Here is a 21,825-nt window from a genome sequence, read left to right on the forward strand (position 1 = left end):
CATTGGATTATCTTAAATTCAAAGTCCCAATTTAGAGTTTTAATCCATAACCTTCAGACTCCAAGGGAAAAGTGCTACCAAATTGAGCAAGGCTGAAATCTACCCAGCCAGGCTGAAATGCTTTTTAAAAATGGATTCTAGACTTTAAATATTTTCAATTTGCCTGTTCAGTGGTATCTGATACAAACTAAATTACAAGCCTAAGCAAAAACTTTCAAAACTAATTACCTCAATTAATGTGATTTTATTTATTTTATATTTTAGCTGCACCATCCTGCTGGTTGGGCATCTGTTGCTGTAAGTGGGCATCTGTTGCTGTAAGTACATAGCTGCTGTGTTTTCTACATCCAGCACATTTGATAACTTAGTGTATTTGAAACATGACACAAGAGAGGCTCAGATGAAGAAAGCCCTTTGGCCTACTTGATCTCTTCCTTGCTTCCAGAATACCTATCCTAACATCCTCACAGCAATGCATTAATTAGTTTTTTTTAAGTATGTCCAAGTTCTGTGTTGTTGTCATCCTCACCTCAATCACCCTCACTGGTAACTGGTTTCAGTCATTAATTACTCTTCGGGTAAATACATATTTTCTGTTGTTTGTACTGAAATTGTCCTTTGCAACTTTAAACTTGTGTCCCCTTGTTCTGTTGTGTGCTAGGAACAAAGGGATTAAACAGCTCCTAAATTTAGTAACATAGAAACAGGAATAGGCTATTCAGCCCCTCGAGCCTGTTCCACCATTCTATACGGTCATGGCTGATATGTACCTCAAGTTCAATTTCCTGCCTTTGCCCCATATCCCTTAATATCCTAATCTAACAAACACCTATCCACCTCAGCCTTGAAGATGTGAATAGATCCAGCATCTTCAGCCTTTTGGGGGAGAGATTTCCAGATTACACTATCCTTTGGGTGAAAAACTGCCTCCTGATTTCACTCCTAAATGGTTTAGCTCTAATTTTAAGATTGTGCCCCTTTGTTCTGGATTCCCCCACCAGAGGAAATAGTTTCTCTGTATCTACTCTATCAAATCCCTTTATTATTTTAAAAACCTCAATTTGATCACCCTTCAACCTTCTAAACTCAAAGGAATAGAGACCCAAGTTTATTCAACCCTTCCTCATAATTAACCCTTTTAGCCCTGATATAATTCTGGTGAATCTGCTTTGCACCCTCTCCAAAGCCAATATATCTTTCCTGAGATATGGCGCAGAAAACTGAACACTGTACTCCAGATGGGGTCTAACAAGGCTCTAAGGGACGTTAATGAAGGTCCAAGCTGATCCAAAAAATACTTCTGAAGGAAGCCTCTCCTCAGTCGTTAAAACTTTGAACTTTTTATTGCTCATCAGAAATTATTAAACTCATATTTAATGGCTTAGTGGTTAAAGGCACTGCTTTGTACATCATTAAACCATGCAGACCAGTGAGTTACAATTCAAATTTGAGTCTGTTCTGAGGTATCTGATCTAAACTGGGCAGCATCTGGGCACTACTAGGTTATTGTACTGCCTTGCCAGATTCTGGTGAAAAGATTTAATGTGCTGTATTTTTAAATGATCATACTGGGAAGCATGTTTGTTCCTCTCTCTCTCTCCCCCACCCCCAAAAAACCTTTCTGGGCCCCCAAAACATTCCAGCGCCTTGGGACATTCTCCTGACGTGAAAGGCGCTTTACAAATGTAATTTTGTTGTTGTTATTGTTTGTTTGCTGTTGTTCTGCCCTACCCCCTCTGGAACTCCATCCTGGATTCCCTTTGCCTCACCCCTTCCTTTACCTTCTTCAAAGCCCATCTCAAGACCTTCCTCTTTGACCATGCCTTTGGTGATCCTCCCATACCTAACCCCCCTTGTCCTCCACCCCTCTTGGTTCCAACACCCAGCTCGGGTGCTACCTTTGGGATGTCCTTCTGCCATGAAAGGTGCTTTATAAATGCAATTTATTGTTGTTCTCTCCTGTTTTTACCAACATTGCGTGCACTGCCTTACCAAGACGGGCATCCCCCCCACCACCATTGCAGACAATGGTTTTACCAACATGGATCGTGCAGGGCCCATTGGGGTACCAGTGACCTTTTTTTTGTGCCTCCTAGACACTACTGTAATCCACTTTAGCATCTCTAGATAAGGTGGGTGAAAAATCAGATAGTTCTCTCGATTCTGATCTAGGAACCCTGCAAGAAGGAATATCTCAACATTAGATCAGTATGTGATAAAACTTGTCTATAATGTTTCCCATGATCAAAAAACATGTCAGAGTTGTATGAGGTATTTACATGTGCACTGCTTGCAAAAGGAAGCTGTTTACCCTGAGATTCCTCTATGAGGTAATTTGCTTGTAAGAAATCACAAATGTCAAGTTACACTTAATGTTAAATGCCTTAAAAATGCTGAGCAATTCACTGAACATTGATGCAGTGTTTTGAATATTAAAAAAAAGGCTTTCAATGCATGTAATTGAGGGAGAAGTGAATAGGGAGTGTAAACTCTGGCATGGATTAGTTTAGTTCGATAGCCTGTTTGGCGCCTATTCAGTTTATGTAACTCTATACATTAACAAGTTCAACACTGATTAACAGGAAGTGTGCATCACCACATTGTGGGTGAATCGACACTGAAAGATGATGAGCCTTATTGATGAAAAGAGAACTGACCTTATACTGGACGCTGTGCTGCACAAAATCTTTGAAAATGAGGCACACTCCTTACAAGAAAAGGACTGCGCTCAAAACATATTCCACAATGTTTCAGAAGAGGGAATGGTGGAACTGGCCTGTTATGAAAGAGTAACAGACAAGAATGCACATGAATTCAGCTGTATCATGAAGTATGAAGAACACAGCCCGGAAGAATTAAACAGTATGCTAAGGAAGGAACCTAAAACATACAAAAGTTGTCAATTATGGTTGAAATCACATGAGTGTGGAAAAGCTTGCCCTGTCGATGGAACAGTAGATGACATTGCAGTAAATGGCAGGATTAACTGTGGAACAGCTTTTCCTGGAGAGGAAGTTGTGGTGCGGATAACAAAAAAGCATGAGGATGATCTTTATGGTAAGGTCATTGGAGTCACAAAGCGAGAGATTGGAAAGCTTAAGAACATCATTTGTTACATTGACTCTGATGACTGTAATTTAATGATTCCAGTAAACATGCGATACAAAATTAAGATTCATAACCCAACCAAAAAGGACCAGCCTAAAAATTGTGTATGTGTCTGGGACGTAAATCTTTCAAATTCAACTCCAATAGTAAGATTTAAATATGTACAGACAAGGAGCACGGGAAACAATCTTTTTGTTGTTCAATGCTTGAAATGGCTTCCACAATGTGATTATCCTCTGGGGATTGTCACAAGAGAGATACTGCCAGGAAATAGTAAACAAAATGGAATGAATATTTTACAAATCCAGTATGAGTTAAACGGAAACATATTCTCTTGCACAGAATCCCTTCAGCAGCCTTCACAGAAAGGAAGAAAGGATTATACAAGGGATTGCGTTTTCACAATTGATGATAAGGGTTCCAAAGACATCGATGATGCCATCAGTGTCCGTGAGCTAGATGGAAAATATGAAATAGGTATTCATATTGCTGATGTCTCAGCTTTTTTACAAAAAGATGGTGATGTTGACGTTGAAGCCAAGAATCGTGCAACCTCTTTCTATTCACCTTGCCATAAAGGTGAACCAATTCACATGCTGCCAAAAGAGCTCAGTGAGGTGCACTGCAGTTTACTGCCAGATTCAGTGAGATGTGCATTTGCAGTTCTGTTTTCTGTAGACAAAAGAAATTTCAAAATAGTTGAAAAGCCAACAATAGAAAGGACTGTGATCATTTCCAAACGTGCCTTTACATACAAAGAAGCTGCAGAGCTTCTTGCTCAGTCACCCAAGATACTGAATGCCACCAGCTTCGAAGGATGTATGAATATCGTAGTCAGCTTTGCAGATCGTCTTAGAGAAGAACGTTTGAAAGAAGGTTGGCATCTAGTCAGTCTCTTTAATACAATTCACGATGAACACAGACCACGTGGTATGATTGAGGAGCTTATGATTTTAGCCAACAGAACAGTGGCAGAAATATTGCTGAGAAATGAAACAACCAAAAATCTCACTCCACTTTGCATTCAACCAAAACCTAAATCTTCAAAGTTGTCTGCTTTCCAAAATGTTGTGAAGCCAATCTTACCAATATCTCCATATCTAAGATCCTGCATAGAGCATACCATGTCTGGCGGAAAACATCCTTTATGTAGCACCTCACTTAAAGAAGTATTTATTCTGGAACCTGTGTGGAGAAAGCTTATTGAGTTCCAACAATGTCATCATTATGATAAAATGAAAACCCTGCTCTTTTGTGAAAAGCTCCACCCCCAGCTGGCAGCTGCCCAAGAGAGTGAGAAATTCTTTTGGAATACAGCCTACATGGTTCGTGCAGGATTAATCAGACCTGATACAAATCATCATTTCTCCTTAAGAGTCAATGCTTACACAAGGTTCACGTCACCAATAAGACGGTATATGGATATTGTGGTACATCGTCTTTTGGAGTCAGTTGTGTTGAACAAGAGTGAAGCTCCTTATACTACTGAAGAGATTGATGATATTTGCCGACATTTCAACCTCAAAACTGAGGACAGCAAAAAATATTCCTCACGGACAAAACAACTGGAAGAAGCAGAGGAACTGCAGAAAAATCCTAGACAGCAACTGGCTGTTCTTTTTAAAATACAGAAAGGAAAGTCAAGTCTGAGTGTTTTGTTTCCAGATCAACAATTTGAAAAAATGAATTCACTTCCACTAAAGCTTACCGTCTTGGGTTTAGATGAGCAAGCTCAATTTAAGGATGGTTCATTAACCTTGAAATGGCAGAGAAAGATTTTCTGCCCAAATAAGAGTGAAATATTTCCTTCTGCTGATACTGTTATGGACACTACTGGGCACACTATTAGCGTACAAGCAAAAACGTGGATTGCATTGCAAAAAGCCATTTGCATTGGTGACCACCAAACAGTCAGAGAACTTTTAGACAAAGAGAATTGTTCCCAAAAATGTTTGCGAAGTCACAAACTGGTATCAAAACAGCCTGAAAAGGACACAAATGATTATCAATTGCTGTCAATGACAATAAAGAATGGCAGTGTGCTAAAAATGCAGAGAGCACCAAACTTGCATTGTGGCTTCCTGAAACCTAACATCCAGGTGGTTTACTTGAACAAGCAAGTAGACATTTGCATTGAACACGCTCGAGATCCAGAATTGTGCTTCACAAAGACTGATTGTGGTGAAGTCAAAGGTGCAAATTTCATCAACATAAAAGATTACATTGAGAGATGGATTCCAATTATTGAAATTGAGGCCGCTGTAAATTCTGTTATGCAAAATGACCCAATGGTGTTCCTCAATGTGGAAACATATTGGGTTGAGGGTTCACCTTCATCTGGGAGCTTCAAGATTGACAGTAGCTACACTGACATAGACAAACTAGAGAAAGTAATAACAGCAGGTGATTTAGTTTGCATCCGACATTCATATGCAATGAACGAATCAAATCACAAATCCACATTACTGGTTGATATTAACCCTAATGAGACAACATGGGTTGCACATTGCGTCATCACTGCTTCTGAAAAGATACCTCCTTACCTAGAAGTGACATTTCAATTACATCACTGTGCATCGGAAGCTCCTCCTCATGTATATGTATCGAATCAGCCATCTACAATTGAGATCATGTCCCAAAGAATGGAAGACAGGTATGTATCAGATGATTAATTTTTAAATCAAATGATTTGCTCATTGATAATGTACAAATGGATCATTTGATTGCCCCTTCGCACTGTCAGTTCTGCAGATACATTTCGCTAGATAGAGGTTCACTGCAGTGGTAGCCCTGTTCAAGTGAATTAACTAACAAACAACAACCTGCAATTATATAGACCTTTCATATAGAGTACGTGTCAAAGCACTCCAGCGTCAGTGTCAGATAACCAGCAAGAAGAGTTGAGTTTAGCGCAGTCAAAGTTGAAGAGGCTTTCACGGGGAGCTTTTAAAAACAGATTGAGGCCAAGTTTGAGGGATTTAGCAATGGCGTTCCAGAGGGTAGAGATAGTAGTATTATAAAATGTAGAAAGTCTATTGAGGGTAGAGGGTATAGTGTTTGAAGACTCGGACACCGATGGTGGGGCAGAGTCAAGGAATATGTGATAGACCAGAGTTTGTGGGCAAGTAAAGTTTAGTATTTTGAAACTTAAACAATGCTGTAATATCCTTGCAATCACTGAGTAATGGAAACTAAAGTCACTTTCCAAGTAAGGAAGAAAACACAATCACACAAATTATTTTGTCAAATTAATGCGAAAATAATGTAAACCTATTCTATCATTTATTAGAAGGAAAATTGAGGCTATCAAGTCACTAGAAAAAAATGAAAACCTGGCCAGACGCATTGCACTTGGAAAAGTTACACCAAACCTAGGTAAACAGCATATTACATTTTATGATTTTACTCATTTGTTTGTTTGTTTATTTATTTATTTATTTTGGTCAGCTGGGTGTCTGACACATGCAGAAACCCATCACATATTCAAGAGTATCCAAACCAAACTGGGAGTTCCAAGCATCTCATCAATTTATGAGAATTCCAGAAATGTTTATTGGAATGGAATGCACACTCTCTCCCTGGAGGAACGTATCCTACTTACTGAATTCTGGAGAGGCACAGGTTGGCAGGAGCCAAAGCTTGGGGACCCCAGAGTGTGAGCTGGGATACTGCTGGGTTCTAACCAGAAAGTTTTCCATCGAGAGCATAGTCTGGCAAGCTTTCCAGCTGCTTGCCCAGCTAGAACCACCCTACCCCTTCCGGCTTTGGCTTTCAGGGTTAACATGAGCTGAATGGGAAGAGTCCTTGCCCACAGTGATTGGTTTGCCCTTCAAGTCCTGCTGATGAGCCAGACTGGCTGTGACATCAGCAGTGTCCTGGAGTGCACCCACATGGCTCAGGAACTGGAATAGCGAGACTGCCACAGAAGATGGGCTCGGTTCTGACATTCTGTTGCCAAACTAATTGCTGTCGAAATGTCAATCGGTTTAAACTGTCCTTGAGAGTTTAAACAAAACTAAACAAAGTTTTTTCTGATAGAATGTTTTTTGAACTAACATACGTGCAAAATAATGTTCATAATAAGCTATAATGTGACAGATATTGAACAACCTACGGGACATCAAATAAATTCTTGTGAAAAAGGGTTACTGAAACTCAACAAAACCCAAAGCAATGCAGTGAGGACAGCTATGAATTCAGAATTTACCGTGATTCAGGCACCGCCAGGTAAGACAAATTACTATATTTTTTTGTCTATCATGCAACAATCATTAAACACAATCATTAGGATGATTCCTTTCATTTACAGTAGAATGTAGTGCATGACTGCAATGTCGGTGATTTTTTTTAGTTGTATGCATGCACCTGATATATTAAGGGTCATGATTTTAATGGAGCAGAACTAAGAACCATCAGAGGTGGAGAGATAGATTCATTACAGACAAGTACATCATTAGAGAGGAATGCACACATACTACAGAAAGATAGAGAACCTGACACACAAATACGCACAACAACAACTTGCATTTATGTAGCACCCTCTACGCCGGGCGGCATCTCAGAATGCTTGACAATGGGGAAGGTCTTCAGGCGCGACCTGAAGATGGGGAAGGAGGGGCGAGGTGAAGGGGCTGAGGGAGTTCCATATATTGAAGGGACCGGATGTGTTGGAGGAAGGATGTGTTGGAGGAAGGATAACTGGGGATCGAACCTGACCCCTGAGTTGTGCATGGGTTCAGAGAGTTTTAAGGACAGGTCGGGTAGGTTGAGAAGGTTGGAACCGTGGGACAGAAGATGTCGGCGAGAGCCAAAGGGTAAGGCTTCCGTCATGTTGACATTTAACTGCAGGAAATTTGCACTCGTCCAGCTCCTGATGTCCGACAGACAAGCTGACAGAACATCAGGAGACTAGGGGTCGCAGCTGGAGGTGGAAAAGTAGAGTTGAGTGTCATCCGGATACATGCAGAAGTTAATCCTGTGTCTATGGATGATATCACTGAGAGGGAGCATATAGATGAGGAAGAGAAGGGGGCCAAAGATGGATCCTTGGGGTACCCCGGAGGTGACCCGGTGGAAGCGTGAAGAAAAGCCACTTGCAGAAATGTAGTGCTGATGGTCTGTAAGGTAGGACTCGAACCAAGCGAGTGTGGTCCCACTGAGGTGGATGATGGAGGACAGGCAGTGGAGAGGATGGCGTGATCAACAATGTTGAACGTGGCGGAGAGGTCCGGGAGGATGAGGAGGCAGAGGGAGCCATTGTCACAGATAGAGAGGGTATTGTTTGTGACCTTCACGAGCACTGTCTCTGTACTGTGGGGAGGGCGGAAACCGGATTAGAAGGGTTCGAGTAGGGTGTCGAGGGAGAGGTGTGTGCGAAGTTGGTTGGCAACAACGCATTCCAGAGCTTTGGCAAGGAAGGGCCAGGTTTGACATAGGGTGGTAGTGGCTGAGGTTGGAGGGATCGAGGGTAGGTTTTTTAAGGAGGGGTTGATGACTGGGTTTTGAGGGATGGTGGGACTGATCCTGAGGAGACAGACTGGTTAATAGCGTCTGCCAGCAGTGGGCAGAGGAGGGGGAGCTGAGTTATCAGCAGTTGGGTGGGGAGACTTGGAGAGGCAGAGAAAGAGAGACAGACACACAAACACACACAGACCAAACAATTATCCCTACTGTTTTAGTATCTGCAACACCAATTGGTGCACATATTGGGCTGTATTGAACTTTTCACAGGAATACCACAAATTAGTTGATACTTTTATTAGAGAAAATAAACACAGCTGTAATGTTCAGTTGAATTGTGTTATTTTTATACAAGTGAAAAGCTTGCTTTTTAATGTAATGCAGTTTTCATGAAAAGTTATTTGGCTTTTTTTTATTTTGGGAAGAAGAGCATCATTTTGTTTACATTGTCTTTGCTTTTGTAGTTAGTCTGTTTTTCTACTGCTATCCACTTTTTTGAGGATAGCCTGGCTCAGTTGTTAGCACTCTTGTTTCTGAGTCAATATCAATTCTTTGTGAAACATACAGCAAACCATCTCAGAGACATAGCAAGATTATGAGGCAGTTTAGCATCATGTTATGTAGATAAAAGTTACTTTTTAGTTTTTTTTCATCGTTTATTTGATCCCTATTTAAGAAATGTGCATTTTTAATTTAACAGGAACAGGGAAAAACACAGCTGGAGCCTATATCATTTTGAATTATTTGAAACGCAACAAGCCATGTGGGATTCAATTAACTCAATCCAAACAAGTATTGAAATGTTCTCGACAGATCCTTTACTGCGGGCCATCAAACAAATCTGTTGATGTTATGGCAGGTGAAATATGAAAGTAATATCTTGTTTGAATGAGCATTATTTTTCTGAAACATGGGTATAACTGGATTAACATTTTGTATTTACTTACCATTTAGAGCAACTACTGGAAGCAAAGTGTGATTTGTCCATACTCCGAGTTTATGATGAACGGATTGAACAACTCGCATTCCCATTGGAAGATGTGTTGATATCCAAAGAAGCAAACAGCAATGCTTACATCAAAGAGAACTTAAAGTAACTTAAGTAATGTACATTGAGTAATCCAAACCATTGACTATTCAACAGATATTAAAAATCAATAATATTAACCCATCATTATTTCTATTGTTACATAATATAATTTTTTCTAGTCAGCTGGGTGTCACACAGAAATCCGTCATGCTGCTTAAGAGTATCCAAATCAGACTGAGAGTTTTAAGGGATAATATTTAATAGCATTATTGTGATTGTGATGGAGCTATATATTATGGTTAATGGAACTCTGCTCCCATTATAAGCATGCATTACTAAGTCTGATAAATTTCCTAAAAGAGGAAAATTCACCCCTTATAAATGCAACACTGAACACCCATTCACTATAATACCTAGATAAAACATTCAAAATAATCATGTTTGTGTTTCTTGATAGCAGCAGCAAATTGTTTTCTTTACATATTTTATAGTCTCTTACTATTAATATAACAATGTCATAATGAAGGAAAATATGGGACTTTTTTGTTCCCTGCAGAATTACAATGCAGAGAGAAAATATATATCCAGTTACAACAAAATGAAACACGATACACTTCAGTAATTTAAAATGCCCTGCCATGCTGACATTGTCCATTTCCCTGTGTATTTTAGCAAGCATCTTCTATGTTAATAATAAACTAAACTAAAATAAAGGTGATCAACTTTTTAAATGTTAAATTGGCTTATTAAATGTCCAGTTATGTTGTTGTCAATATTACACTGCGCCAATGGAGTACTCCTTTAATAAATAACGTTGTTGTGCTTTACAGATGCATTGCCTTGCACTTCAAGATCCGGCAGTCCAGAACAGACTCAGCAGAACAAATAAATCAGCTTTATCAACAATTGAAAAAGAATGATTATACCAGTCCTGAAGAGAGAAAAGTAGCATACATGAAGTAAGTTAAAAGTTATTTTATTTTAGTCCACATTGTTGATTTCCCATCTCTAGATACTAACCATGCATTAATTTCTTAAATCGGGCTCTGCCATACAGTTGGTTTATGGATATTTGCTTGTGCTGAGGGAACAACAAAGCCAGTTATGTCTCTGATTGTCTCTGCGATATCTTGAAGTTGGTTCATATGATATGATTCATATCTCAACCTCTTACTACCAACATGAATAACTATAAGTGCCATATGACACACAATATCATATGTTACTGAACTTGTACATTCCGTTTCTGTTAAAGAAAGATCCCACCTCCGTCAGCAATTTGTAGCAGCCAAACATACTGACATATGCAAGAATCTCATTGTGTATATCTGTAAGCACCTTGTAACTTGAATTGCATTGTGTAAATTTTATTACTTCTCAAGTCAAGAACTAGTTAATAAAAAAATAAGTTAAAATCGCTTTGCATTCCATAGCAGGACATAGTAGTATAGTTAGCTATTATTACTTCAATTAAAAATGCCAATTTGGAAATCGTAAACTCTGAGGAAACCTCAGAAACCTTGTTAAATCCTAACTGTGGTGAATACCTATACAATACAAAATGATATTTGTATAGCACCTTTCAGATTAGGTGGATATTATTATTATTATTACATCCATGCTCGACTATGCTAATGCCCTGCTTGTTGGCCTTCCCAACTCTTCCCTTCATAAGCTGCAGATCATCCAGAACTCTGTAGCTTATGTCTTCTCCCCCACCAGGCTCCTTGACCCCAATGCACCCACCCTCGCTCCACCGACGGCCTGAGGGGTAAGGTAGTGGTGAAGTCGGGCAATGTTGTGGAGTTGGGGGAAGGCAGAGCAGGTCATGGCATGGATGTGGGGTAGAAAGGACGGTTGAGGGTCGAACAAGACAACTAGGTTCCTGACTGGCTTGTTGAGGTGGAGTGTGCATCCATGGATGCTGATGTGGCCAGTTCCTGAGGTGCAGAGGCGCTGGCGTGAGCCAATCAAGAGACCCTCGGTCTTGCTGACATTCAACTCTAGAAAGTTGGCTCTCATCCAGGACTTGATGTCTGACAGGCAGTAGGTCAAGATATTAGTGGCCCTGGAGTCGAGGGTAGAGGCAGAGAGATAGAGTTGGGTGCCATCCGTGTACATGTGAAAGTTGACTCCACGTCTGCGGACGATGTCACCAAGAGGGAGCATGTACAGGTTGAAGAGGAGAGGACCGAGGACAGAGCCCTGAGGAACACCACACAAGATGGTGTGGGGGCTGGAGTAGAAGCTGTTCATGTTGACAAAGTCGAGCTGGTGTGAGAGATAGGATTTGAACCATTGAAAGACAGAACTTGGAAGGTTGAGGTGAGAGGAGAGGCAGTGGAGGAGGATAGAGTGGTCCACAGTGTCGAAGGCAGCAGAGAGATCAAGGAGGATGAGGAGAGAGAGGGAGCCTTGGTCACAGATGGACAGAATATCATTTGTTACCTTGACCAGGGTTGTTTCCGTGCTGTGAGCAGCACATAAACCCGATTGGAGGTGTTCGTAAAGGGAGTGGCAGGAGAGGAAGGAGTGAAGCTGGGAGGAACAACATCTTTCAAGGACCTTGGAAAGGAAAGTGAGGTTGGAGATGAGGCGGTAGTTTGTGAGCAGGGATGGGTGCAGGGAAGTTTTTTTTTAGGATAGGGGTGTTTGGGTAGGGAAGGGGTTGCACTGAATATCTGGCTTCATGGAACACATATTTTGTCAATCTAGAGATAATCTTTTCTTTGGTCTCTGCCAAGTATAATCCAATAATATAACTAAACAGCATTAAAAGCATTCTCCTTTATGAAAAATCAACAGATTCCTGCATGCACAAAAATATAGTGTAAGGATAATTAACCTTTAGACTATCACATGCACACATAGACATTGTTAAAATAAACAAGCTTTTGACTACTTGCTACATTCCCGTTGCAATTAGACATTGAACCAATTAAAATAATCCTAATAATTTTTACCTTTAGTATGGCATCTTATCACACTGAGAGCACATATCAAAGCGCTTCAGAATGTACTGTGAAATGGAGTGACTGTGTATTTGTAGACAACAGCACAATTGTGTGCAACAATGTCCCACAAACAGCCATTAAACAAATCATCAATTTTATTTGGGGGATTGTTGGCCAGGACACAGGGAGAAACTCCCTTCACTTTTTCAATTATGCCATGGGATCTTTAAATCCACCTGGAAAGGCAGATGGGACCCTGGTTTAATGTCACCTACAAAGGATCTCCGACGCAATGCAACACACCCCACAGCACTGCATTAGATTTTCAGCTTAGACTATGAGTTCAAGACCCGATGAGGGACTTGAACCCACAACCTTTTGACACTGAGTCAAGCTGACACACAGACTCATTACACCTGAAATTCACAAACAAATTTGATGGAAATAAAAATCACGATGCAGGAACCCGAAAGGTAAGAAATGCTCCTAAAGCATAAACTATCGGACGAGATTGTGAATTGACATTTGTATCTGCCGCTGAAGATTTCCTTCTAGGTTATTTCTTGGTCAAGAAAAGGCCTGAAAAATGATCAGGAAACGAATCTGCTTTTGTTGGCCTTTGGGACTATAACTTTTTTTCAGGTACAGATCGAATTGTGCAATTTCAGACAGAAATTGCAATTAGTATCGTACTGACTTTCAGTTAGCAAATGCTGTAGTTTAAATACAATACATTTTTCTGAAACTGATCATTTAGATAATTTCAAGTGAACGAAAAAGACCAAGGGCCTAAACTGTGGTTCTATACAATTTAAAACAGAGAGTAATAAGGCATTTGTGTAAAGTCCTGCACTGTACAATCTTTTTCTGATGTCACAACAACAACAACAAGATTCCATTTATTGAGCGCCTTTCACGTCGGGAGGACGTCCCAAATGTCCATTTGAATTTAAGAAATAATTTATCAAATTTTGATCTCAAGTTAACGATTCCATAGGAAGGATTATAATAAGAGGCATGGGGAAAGGGCATGAAAATGGTACTGAAAAGATTGCTTGTAAAGGAGCCGACACGGACGCAATGAGCCAAATGGTGTTCTTCAGTGCTGTAAATGTTCAGGTTTTATATCTGAAAAATACTATCAGGCTATGTTAATAACCCTGGCAATTTTTAGGATTGGTTCATTTAAGGTTTTTATGTAGCCTATTGAAGTACAAATGTTAAGGTTTGATTTGTTTGCTTACAGATACAATCAGCTTGTCCACGAAGCACAAGTGAACGAAATCAAAAATCACAATATTATCTTATGCACATGCACAACTGCTGCCAGACCATTAATAAAAGAGAATACAAACTTCTTTCAGTGCATTGTGGATGACAGCGAGGCATGTACAGAGCCAGAGTGTTTGATTCCTATAGTATCCTCAAATGCAAAGCAGGTGTGTACCCCAATAAGCCTCAATTACATCAAATTTAAAGACCCAAATTCCACCTATTCTAAGCTACAAGTCCATTTTGTCTTAGCCATTCCTCTATCCGTGTTGCTACCTTTTCATTTATTCCATGTGTTGTAATTATGTTAAGATGGCTGTGCATCATGAACTGGTTGGTTGTTTTCACGTTATTGATGTCAGAACACTTAAAAGAAAAGTTGTGGGTAATTGGATTATCAGTTTTGTCACTGAGTCACACACCAGGAAGATCCTAACTGCAACTCTTGGTATGCACAAGTTACTATATTACAGCAGGGGAGTTAGTCTTTCACAATTAGCTTCAGTATTCCAGGACTAGGGAGAGATTTCTTTCCAAATTTGTTGTTTTAACCACAATACAATGATTTCTAACGAGGCTGGGCAAGTACTTTTCTTAGTACATTTTCCTAGAAATACACAACCACAATACTCTGTGAAGGTCTTTCAGACAGCTAGACTATACCAACCTCAAGAGAGGAAGGTTAAGAAAAGATAATTGAAGAGAGAAGAAATGTATAATGCGCTGCATTTCAGATGAGTTGCATGGCCTCCCAAAAGGAAGGGCCACTGTTAGCATATTTTCTGGACAACTGTTGGAATAATGATTATGCATATGTCTAAATGCAGTCACATATCACAAAGGATGGCTATTTACTGTTTTTTTTAATATTCTGAGACTTGATGCATATATCTTTCATCTTAAATTTTCTACTTTAGAATGTGTCTTACTCAATATTTTAATCATCAGAATTATTAAGACTATTCATATGTTTATTACAAATTTTATAGAAGAGCTAAAATTAATATTTTTATGATCAAAGTATAACTTGATAGTTCAGTACCTTGGGACGTCCTCCCGACTTAAAAGACTCCATATGAATGCAATTTGTTGTAGTTGTGGATAGATTGAATTTAAATTAAGATACATGAAACACGAGAATTTTGTTTTATTGGTTATTTAGTGCAAACATTTTGGGTGATGACATGATACTTATGGTTCATTTTACCTGCATTTGGCTCACTGTTTTATTGTAGGTTGTTTTAATTGGGGATCACAAGCAATCGAGACCAGATGTGAAAAGTGAACTGGCTAAAAATCTTGGTCTAGGAATGTCAATATTTGAGCGATATGTTTCGGATGCACTGATGCTTAATGTTCAATATCAAATGGTATGTAAAGGATTTACTTTTACAATGATAATATTGAGATATCTACATAAAATATCTAATGTCTACTTAAAAACTCACAACAGTAAATATTATGAACAGAAATGCTCTATGGCCATAAGTAAAATCAGAATGATTCAACAAATTTTATTAAAATTCTGACCTACACATTCTTTGGATTAAGTATTGTGAATAATTTATTCCAAATCTTCAAAACTGCAGTACAAAGTAAAATCAGATACTGTAATAAAGGTTGTAAAAATATTAGACATACTGAATAAACAGTGTTATTGTACCTTATATTGAAATGTCTCCCAAAGTCCTCCTGATGCGAAAGGTGCTTTACAAATGTAATTTGTCGCTGTTGTTGTTGTCTCAATGGACTTCACACAGTGAATTATTTTAAGTATAGTGCAGGAAAAATACTGCAGAAATAACAAGATGAATATTCAATTGATTTTGTGGTCAGTAATTTTGGATGAGTGAAATATTGCCCACTGCATTGAAATTAATTGGGAGCTTATTATAATGATTGAGCTAACTTTGACAAAGCGCTGACGTGTGTTATATTTCTGGTCATTTGAAAATAAAAAAAAATGGGTAAAAATATCTGTGGAGATCTTTAAACAGTATGCTATCTAATAAGTGCAATGATAATAATGAATCATTTATTTGTAGCACCCAGAAATCTGCACCTTTCTATCTGAAGAATTTTATCATGGAAAACTTAAGACAGCTGAGTTAGACAAATGGAAACCTGCTCCACGAAAAGACCCACTTGGGAAGGACTGTCTAATTATGTTTCATCAGGCTGAACATTCTTGTGTAACATTTGAAGAAGGAAACAGAGCATCATGGAGTAACAGTGCAGAAGGAGCAAATGCTGTAAGAGGAGTTAACTCATGAGATTTCTATTAGTATTATACAGTGGAAGCTGGACACATTGAGGATGGTTGTTTTGTCCGGCTTAATAGGCGTCCAAGGTTAACCGAAATACCATTCCCGCCCAGCAGAGAAGTGGCAAAGGCACCGTATAATAAAATGTACCAATGTTGTTTTATTTGCAGCGATATTAACTAACCAAATAGGACACAAAAGTATTTTAACCTAGGAGTTAAAGTTAAAATACTCTCACAGAATTCAGTAAAATATATTAAGCTTTGTTTACCTGCAAAATACTTTCCTACCCAGCACAAGAACAAGGGTAGAGTTGCCTTACGGCTCTGAGGTGAATGACAGCCTTGGAGCCGCTTGTGAATGGATGGGATCCACCCATTCACCAGCGGCTCCAGTTTGTGAATGGATGGAGTCAATTGGTATTTGACTCCTCCCATTCCCTCCCCTCGTTTTTCCATGTTCCTCTGCCCCTTTACTGATTGACAGCCCAACTCCAGCTGCTTGTGAATGGCTGGAGTCTGCCGTCAGTCTCAATGTGACTCTTCCCATCTGTATCCCGGAGTTGCTCGTGGCTGAATGGAGCTGCTCGAGACACAGAAGGCCCAAGTGAGAATATACAGTGGTGTACCAGTGCAGTATGCTGCCTGGATTAACCAGATTTGTGTCCAAATTAACAAAGACATTTAAATCAGGTAAAAATACAAAATGAATCAGGATCGAGTGTTTTATCTGATTTACCCTTTAAATTTACCATTAAACATTAAATTATTAAAAATGAATTTATAAAAAAAATTAAACTTTAAACTCAATCCATGACTGTTTGTGGGACACTGCTGTGCACAATAGGCTGCCACACAAATATATACAGTCAATTCACTTTACAGTATATTCTGTGAAGTGCTTTGAGAAGTTTAGAAGATGTGAAGAGTGCTATATCAAATGCAAGGATTATTATTATTATTACTCTGTCTCCGGGGTTAACCGGAATCCAGCAAAATTCCACTGTATTTTGTTATTCTGTTTGTATCAAATGTAGATCTCAGTTGAAACATGAGCTGTGTTTCTTACAGTGCTCATCTTCACTTCCCATGGGGTGAAATGGTTCTTACGTCCACCCCCCCTTTTTTTTACCCTGTTACCGTACTCTGATTCTTCTCCTCCTTCAGATCCTTCTCCTCATTTAAACACTCTAACTAATTTTCCCATCCCTCTCATTTCTTACCCCCCCCACCCTGGCTTTAAAACTCATCTTATGGCATTTCTTTGATTGCACCTCTGTCAATTCCCGTGGTTCTCTTTCCAAGCTCAGGTTTCCATTATTTAAAGTGCTTTGAGGCATTCTCCCTACATATAAGGTGCTAAAAAGTCAAATTGTTGTTGTATGAGAGCATGTCAATTGTAGAGAGGACAATGAATTGTGAAAAAGAGAATAATTTTAAAATGTTGTATTTTCCTTAAGGTTAAATGGGCATTGGATCTCATTCATAAAGGCGTAAAGGAGAGAGATATTGGCATTATTACACCCTACCAAGCCCAAGTTAGAAAGCTCAAACAAATCTTGAAGAAGAATAAGCTTAATAATATAAAAGTTTTGCCAATTCTCCACAGCAAAGGTAAGTATGAATGATGAAATTAAAGTATAACGAAGAAAATGCTGTTTTTCTCTTCGTATTTGGTGATAAAGCAACAGTCTTTACACTTCTGATTAATGTTAATGATACTCTCTAAACCATTATATTTTTTATTCTGTTTCACTGAGGTTAAATACATAGGAACTAAGTTAATATATCTCTCCTTTCAACCGTGATGATTGAGTCTTTATTAATAATGTTACTCTTCCTCTTTTGCTCTTTTCCCATCCCCTCCCACATCAGGTAGGTTCTACACAATCAGCGCTCCCTCCATTACAGGCTAGTGAGTTTGACATCTGTTTAGGGAAACATTGGAAGGTATTCTGGAGGAGAGAATAATGAAGAGTCTAGAGAACGTATAGAAATATAAGAAGTCAGGATAACTTTATACCCAGGGAGTATTCCATTCTAACAATCTATCTCTGGGATTTCCCATGTGTAGGTGGATTGCATGGAAATCAGTTTGGTTTAGATACCCTGCTGATGGATGGGTTTCCACATGCGTCAGACACCCGGCTGACAAAAAAATCATAACTTTATGGAAGAGAGACCATGTAAAACAATTCTATTGTAGCTCTTTGAAGAGATAATGGGATCTCCTGTAGCTCAGTGGTTAGAGCACTCGCTTTGCAAGTGAGAGACCCGAGTTCAATTCCAGGCAGGGCGAAACCTTGGGCAAGTTTCCTTACTCCACACGCCTAATAATAATCCCTCCAAAACCAAAACAATAATAAATTGGTCATTTTCAATCTACGACTGTTTGTGGGACATTGCTGTGCGCAATTGGCTGCCGCGTTCGCCCACAAATATACAGTCAATTCACTTTACAGTGTGTTCTGTGAAGCGCTTTGGGACGTCCTCCCGACGTGAAAAGCGCTATATCAAATGCAAGGATTATTATTATTATTATTATTATTATTATTATGCTAAACTAATCCCTTCTGAACAAACTGAAAATATCTGTTAGCATCGGGAAATCTCTTACTTAAACTTTTTAGACACTATTAGCCTGAACTTCCCCTTTTTACCAACTCTGTAATAATCAAAGCCCATAGGATTTTGGGCTTATCTTGTCACTCCCAAAAAAAACATATATGTGCTGCCCCCCGAGATGCACACACAGAATAATCAGACTAGTTGCCAATCTAGTACTGTATTAAAATCAGGTGGCCTTTTGAAAATAGAAACTGATGGATTGAATGTTCATAATCGGTTTTGAATTGTACCAATCATAAGAGTTTTAATTAGATTAATTCACCCAGTGGTCATTTTTTGTGGTGTGAAAGAGAGTGGTTATGGTCTGGAATGCACTGCCTGAAAAGGGCGGTGGAAACATATCAACTATCAAAACTATCAAAAGGGAATTGGATAGGTACTTGAAGAGGAAAAATTTGCAATGATATGGGATAGAAAAGGGCAGTGGGACTGATTAGGTAGCTCTTCCAAAGAGCTGGCACAGGCACGATGGACCGAATGGCCTCCTTCTGTATTGTAATATATGATTCTGTGATTTTATTATCTAAATCCACAATTCAATCTTTCTCTCTATACAAACTTAACTATGCAGTGAAGCACCCTTTCCTGTTCCAACTTTCATCCCTCTGCTTTTGTCCCATTCCATGATTCTGTGACATTGGATATGTCACTGATTGTACCTGGGCCCAATAAATAAAGCACAGAAATAGGGTGACAAACGTATCTCATTTGAAGTTATTTTGAGTTTGAATGTTTATATAATGCTGTTAGTCAGATGCCTGCTTTATTTAGAATATGTAACGTTCATATTACATAGATTAATCAATTTCCAATGAGTTCAATCAATTTTCAAATGCAGCTGTTGGAGTTTAAATTAACTTATTGTTATTATTGTTACAGGCTATAAATGGGACTACGTTATATTGTCAACGGTCCGGTCACTTCCTTTTTCAGAAATAGAAAACAGACCAAGCAAATCATGGTTACAAAACAATCTTGGTAGTTTAACAGACTCATACCAACTCAATGCTGTTCTTACAAAAGCAAAGAACGGCCTGTGTATAATAGGTAAGAAAGTAATCTTACTTTTGATTGTGCTTACGGTCACCTCCCTCCTCCCTTGACTCGTTGTCAGACTCCGCCACTGTGAAGCGCTCCGGTACGCTAGCCGGTGTGAAGGGCACTATATAAATGCAAGTTGTTATCACAAGAACCGTATAAATGGATAGGCCAGGTGATTTAATCCTTCCAGAGTATCTACCCTACTGCCTTCCAGTTTTGCAATAAATCTGTTTCTTGAATTAACTGAGTGTCCTTACCACTATAATCCTTCTTACTAGCCTAATCTATTTTATGTAGGATATCCCATGAAGAAGTAAAAGGCAATTAGGAAAGAGCCAATGAAATAAAGACAAATACAAAAGGACACTGGAATTGGGACAAATTGGAGTGTTCTGAGTTGAGAATACAAAGAAATTTACTAACACCTGAGTTTTGATAGAGAATTATTACAATTTCTCCTTCATGATAGAAAATACTTCCTATTGTAGATCTTGAAATTGACCTTCACAGCCCCTAAGCCTGTGCTGCCTGGCCTGCTGCCTTGGTATATATGAAAGAAAGCTTGTGAGTTCAAACCCCACATTGGGAATTTGAACTCGTAGCTTAGTTGACACTCCAATGTAATGTTGGGGGAGCATTGCATGGTCTGAGGAGCCATCGTTTGGATGAGACATTAAGGCTAAGTTCCTGTCTGCCTGCTCAGATGCACATTGAAGAACCCATGTCCTCACGTGGGGCTTGAATCCACTTTTTAAGTTACTAAAATATTACTTCCTGTTGTATTTTTTTCACTTCCTATGAACTGGTGTCTGACCTCTATTTGATAAGTGTCTACAGTGTCATGATTAAAGTTAGATGTGCAGTGTTTGGAAATCACAGGTGAAAATGTTGTTTAGGATTGTGGCAAGAAATTAGCAACACTGATCCGGGCACCCAAAGTTGAGATGATTTAGAAGACAGCCACAACTACAAATATGTAATTACTTTATATTGTATTTATTCAGGCAACCAGAATTTACTGAGGTGCCATCCTCAGTGGAAGAGACTTCTGGAATATTATGAAACAAGGATTTTGTCTGCAAAACTAAAAAGGCAATACTTTCAATTGCCTGTGCACTTTAACAGAACAAAATTTGTCTGAATCAGGGCCTTAGATGCCTTGTAGTAATCAGATTTCGGAATTTAAAATTATGTTTATTTTATTCCAATGTTTAATTCTTTATTGTTGCTTTTGCTGAAAAGTTCTGCAATTCTCTTTTTAATAAGTTGGGATATTTAAGGAATGTTAAAATATGTAAATATTTCTCAACGTTTAAAGAATTTCTAAGTATTGATTAATTATCTATCTTCTTGTACAAAGGAAACAAATTAATATAGCCATGCTTTAAATATAGACAAATTTAAATGTATATTTTAAAAATATCAGCCCATTTGTAATTTAGATTCTCATAACTATTTTCCAAAAGAATTGTTTTCATGAAAAATTTGAAATTTATATAAATTGATTCTCTATTGTAATATTTGTATTATGATTGAAATTCAGAGGTTGCCTTGATTTATCTATAAATGTTGAGATTAGAAACAATGTCACTTATATCAAAGTCCTGGAGCTCAAACAATGCTTGGTGAATGTTGGGACCATATCTTTACAATAACTTGCATTCATATGATGCCCATCACATAGGATAATGTCTTTAATGTGCATTCACAAGATGGGGGTCAAACATCAAGGAGGGAAGGGGTGTCACCCCGGGAAAAACCTCCAGGAAGTATTTGTTCAATAAGTTTGCTATCTCCTGTTCATTCTCTTTTTCAACCTCCTTTGAGCCCCTGAGAATTTTGACATCTGTTTATTGTTTATAATATTGAAAGAAATGCCCAGTTAAAGAATCATCACATTAAACCAGTCTTTCTACTAACAAGTTAGTATTTTTCAAAGCTGTTAGGAAACTTTCCTAAGATTCTTTCAAGGAGTATTTTACTTCTGTTATTTCACATTGTGTGCTTTATTCCTAAATGTGTATTACTTAAATCTATATTAATTCAATAATGTGGAGTCCTGTAGCTCA

General features: G+C 38.6%; 1 protein-coding gene across 1 annotated transcript; it reads left to right on the top strand.

The window, feature by feature from the left end:
* Positions 1–279: 279 nt before the first annotated feature.
* Positions 280–21,825, top strand: LOC103177875 (helicase with zinc finger domain 2-like). Its single transcript, XM_042331820.1, has 13 exons — positions 280–297; positions 2,583–5,761; positions 6,398–6,483; positions 7,207–7,335; positions 9,269–9,427; positions 9,523–9,661; positions 10,429–10,557; positions 13,799–13,991; positions 15,060–15,194; positions 15,870–16,076; positions 17,548–17,701; positions 19,595–19,762; positions 20,761–21,825. Exons 2-13 carry the CDS (start codon positions 2,625–2,627, stop codon positions 20,895–20,897), a joined length of 4,773 nt encoding a protein of 1,590 aa, XP_042187754.1. The 5' UTR covers positions 280–297; positions 2,583–2,624; the 3' UTR covers positions 20,898–21,825.

This window comes from Callorhinchus milii, unplaced genomic scaffold, assembly GCF_018977255.1.
Source record: "Callorhinchus milii isolate IMCB2004 unplaced genomic scaffold, IMCB_Cmil_1.0 Scaffold1, whole genome shotgun sequence".
In the NCBI taxonomy this organism is placed as follows: domain Eukaryota; kingdom Metazoa; phylum Chordata; class Chondrichthyes; order Chimaeriformes; family Callorhinchidae; genus Callorhinchus; species Callorhinchus milii.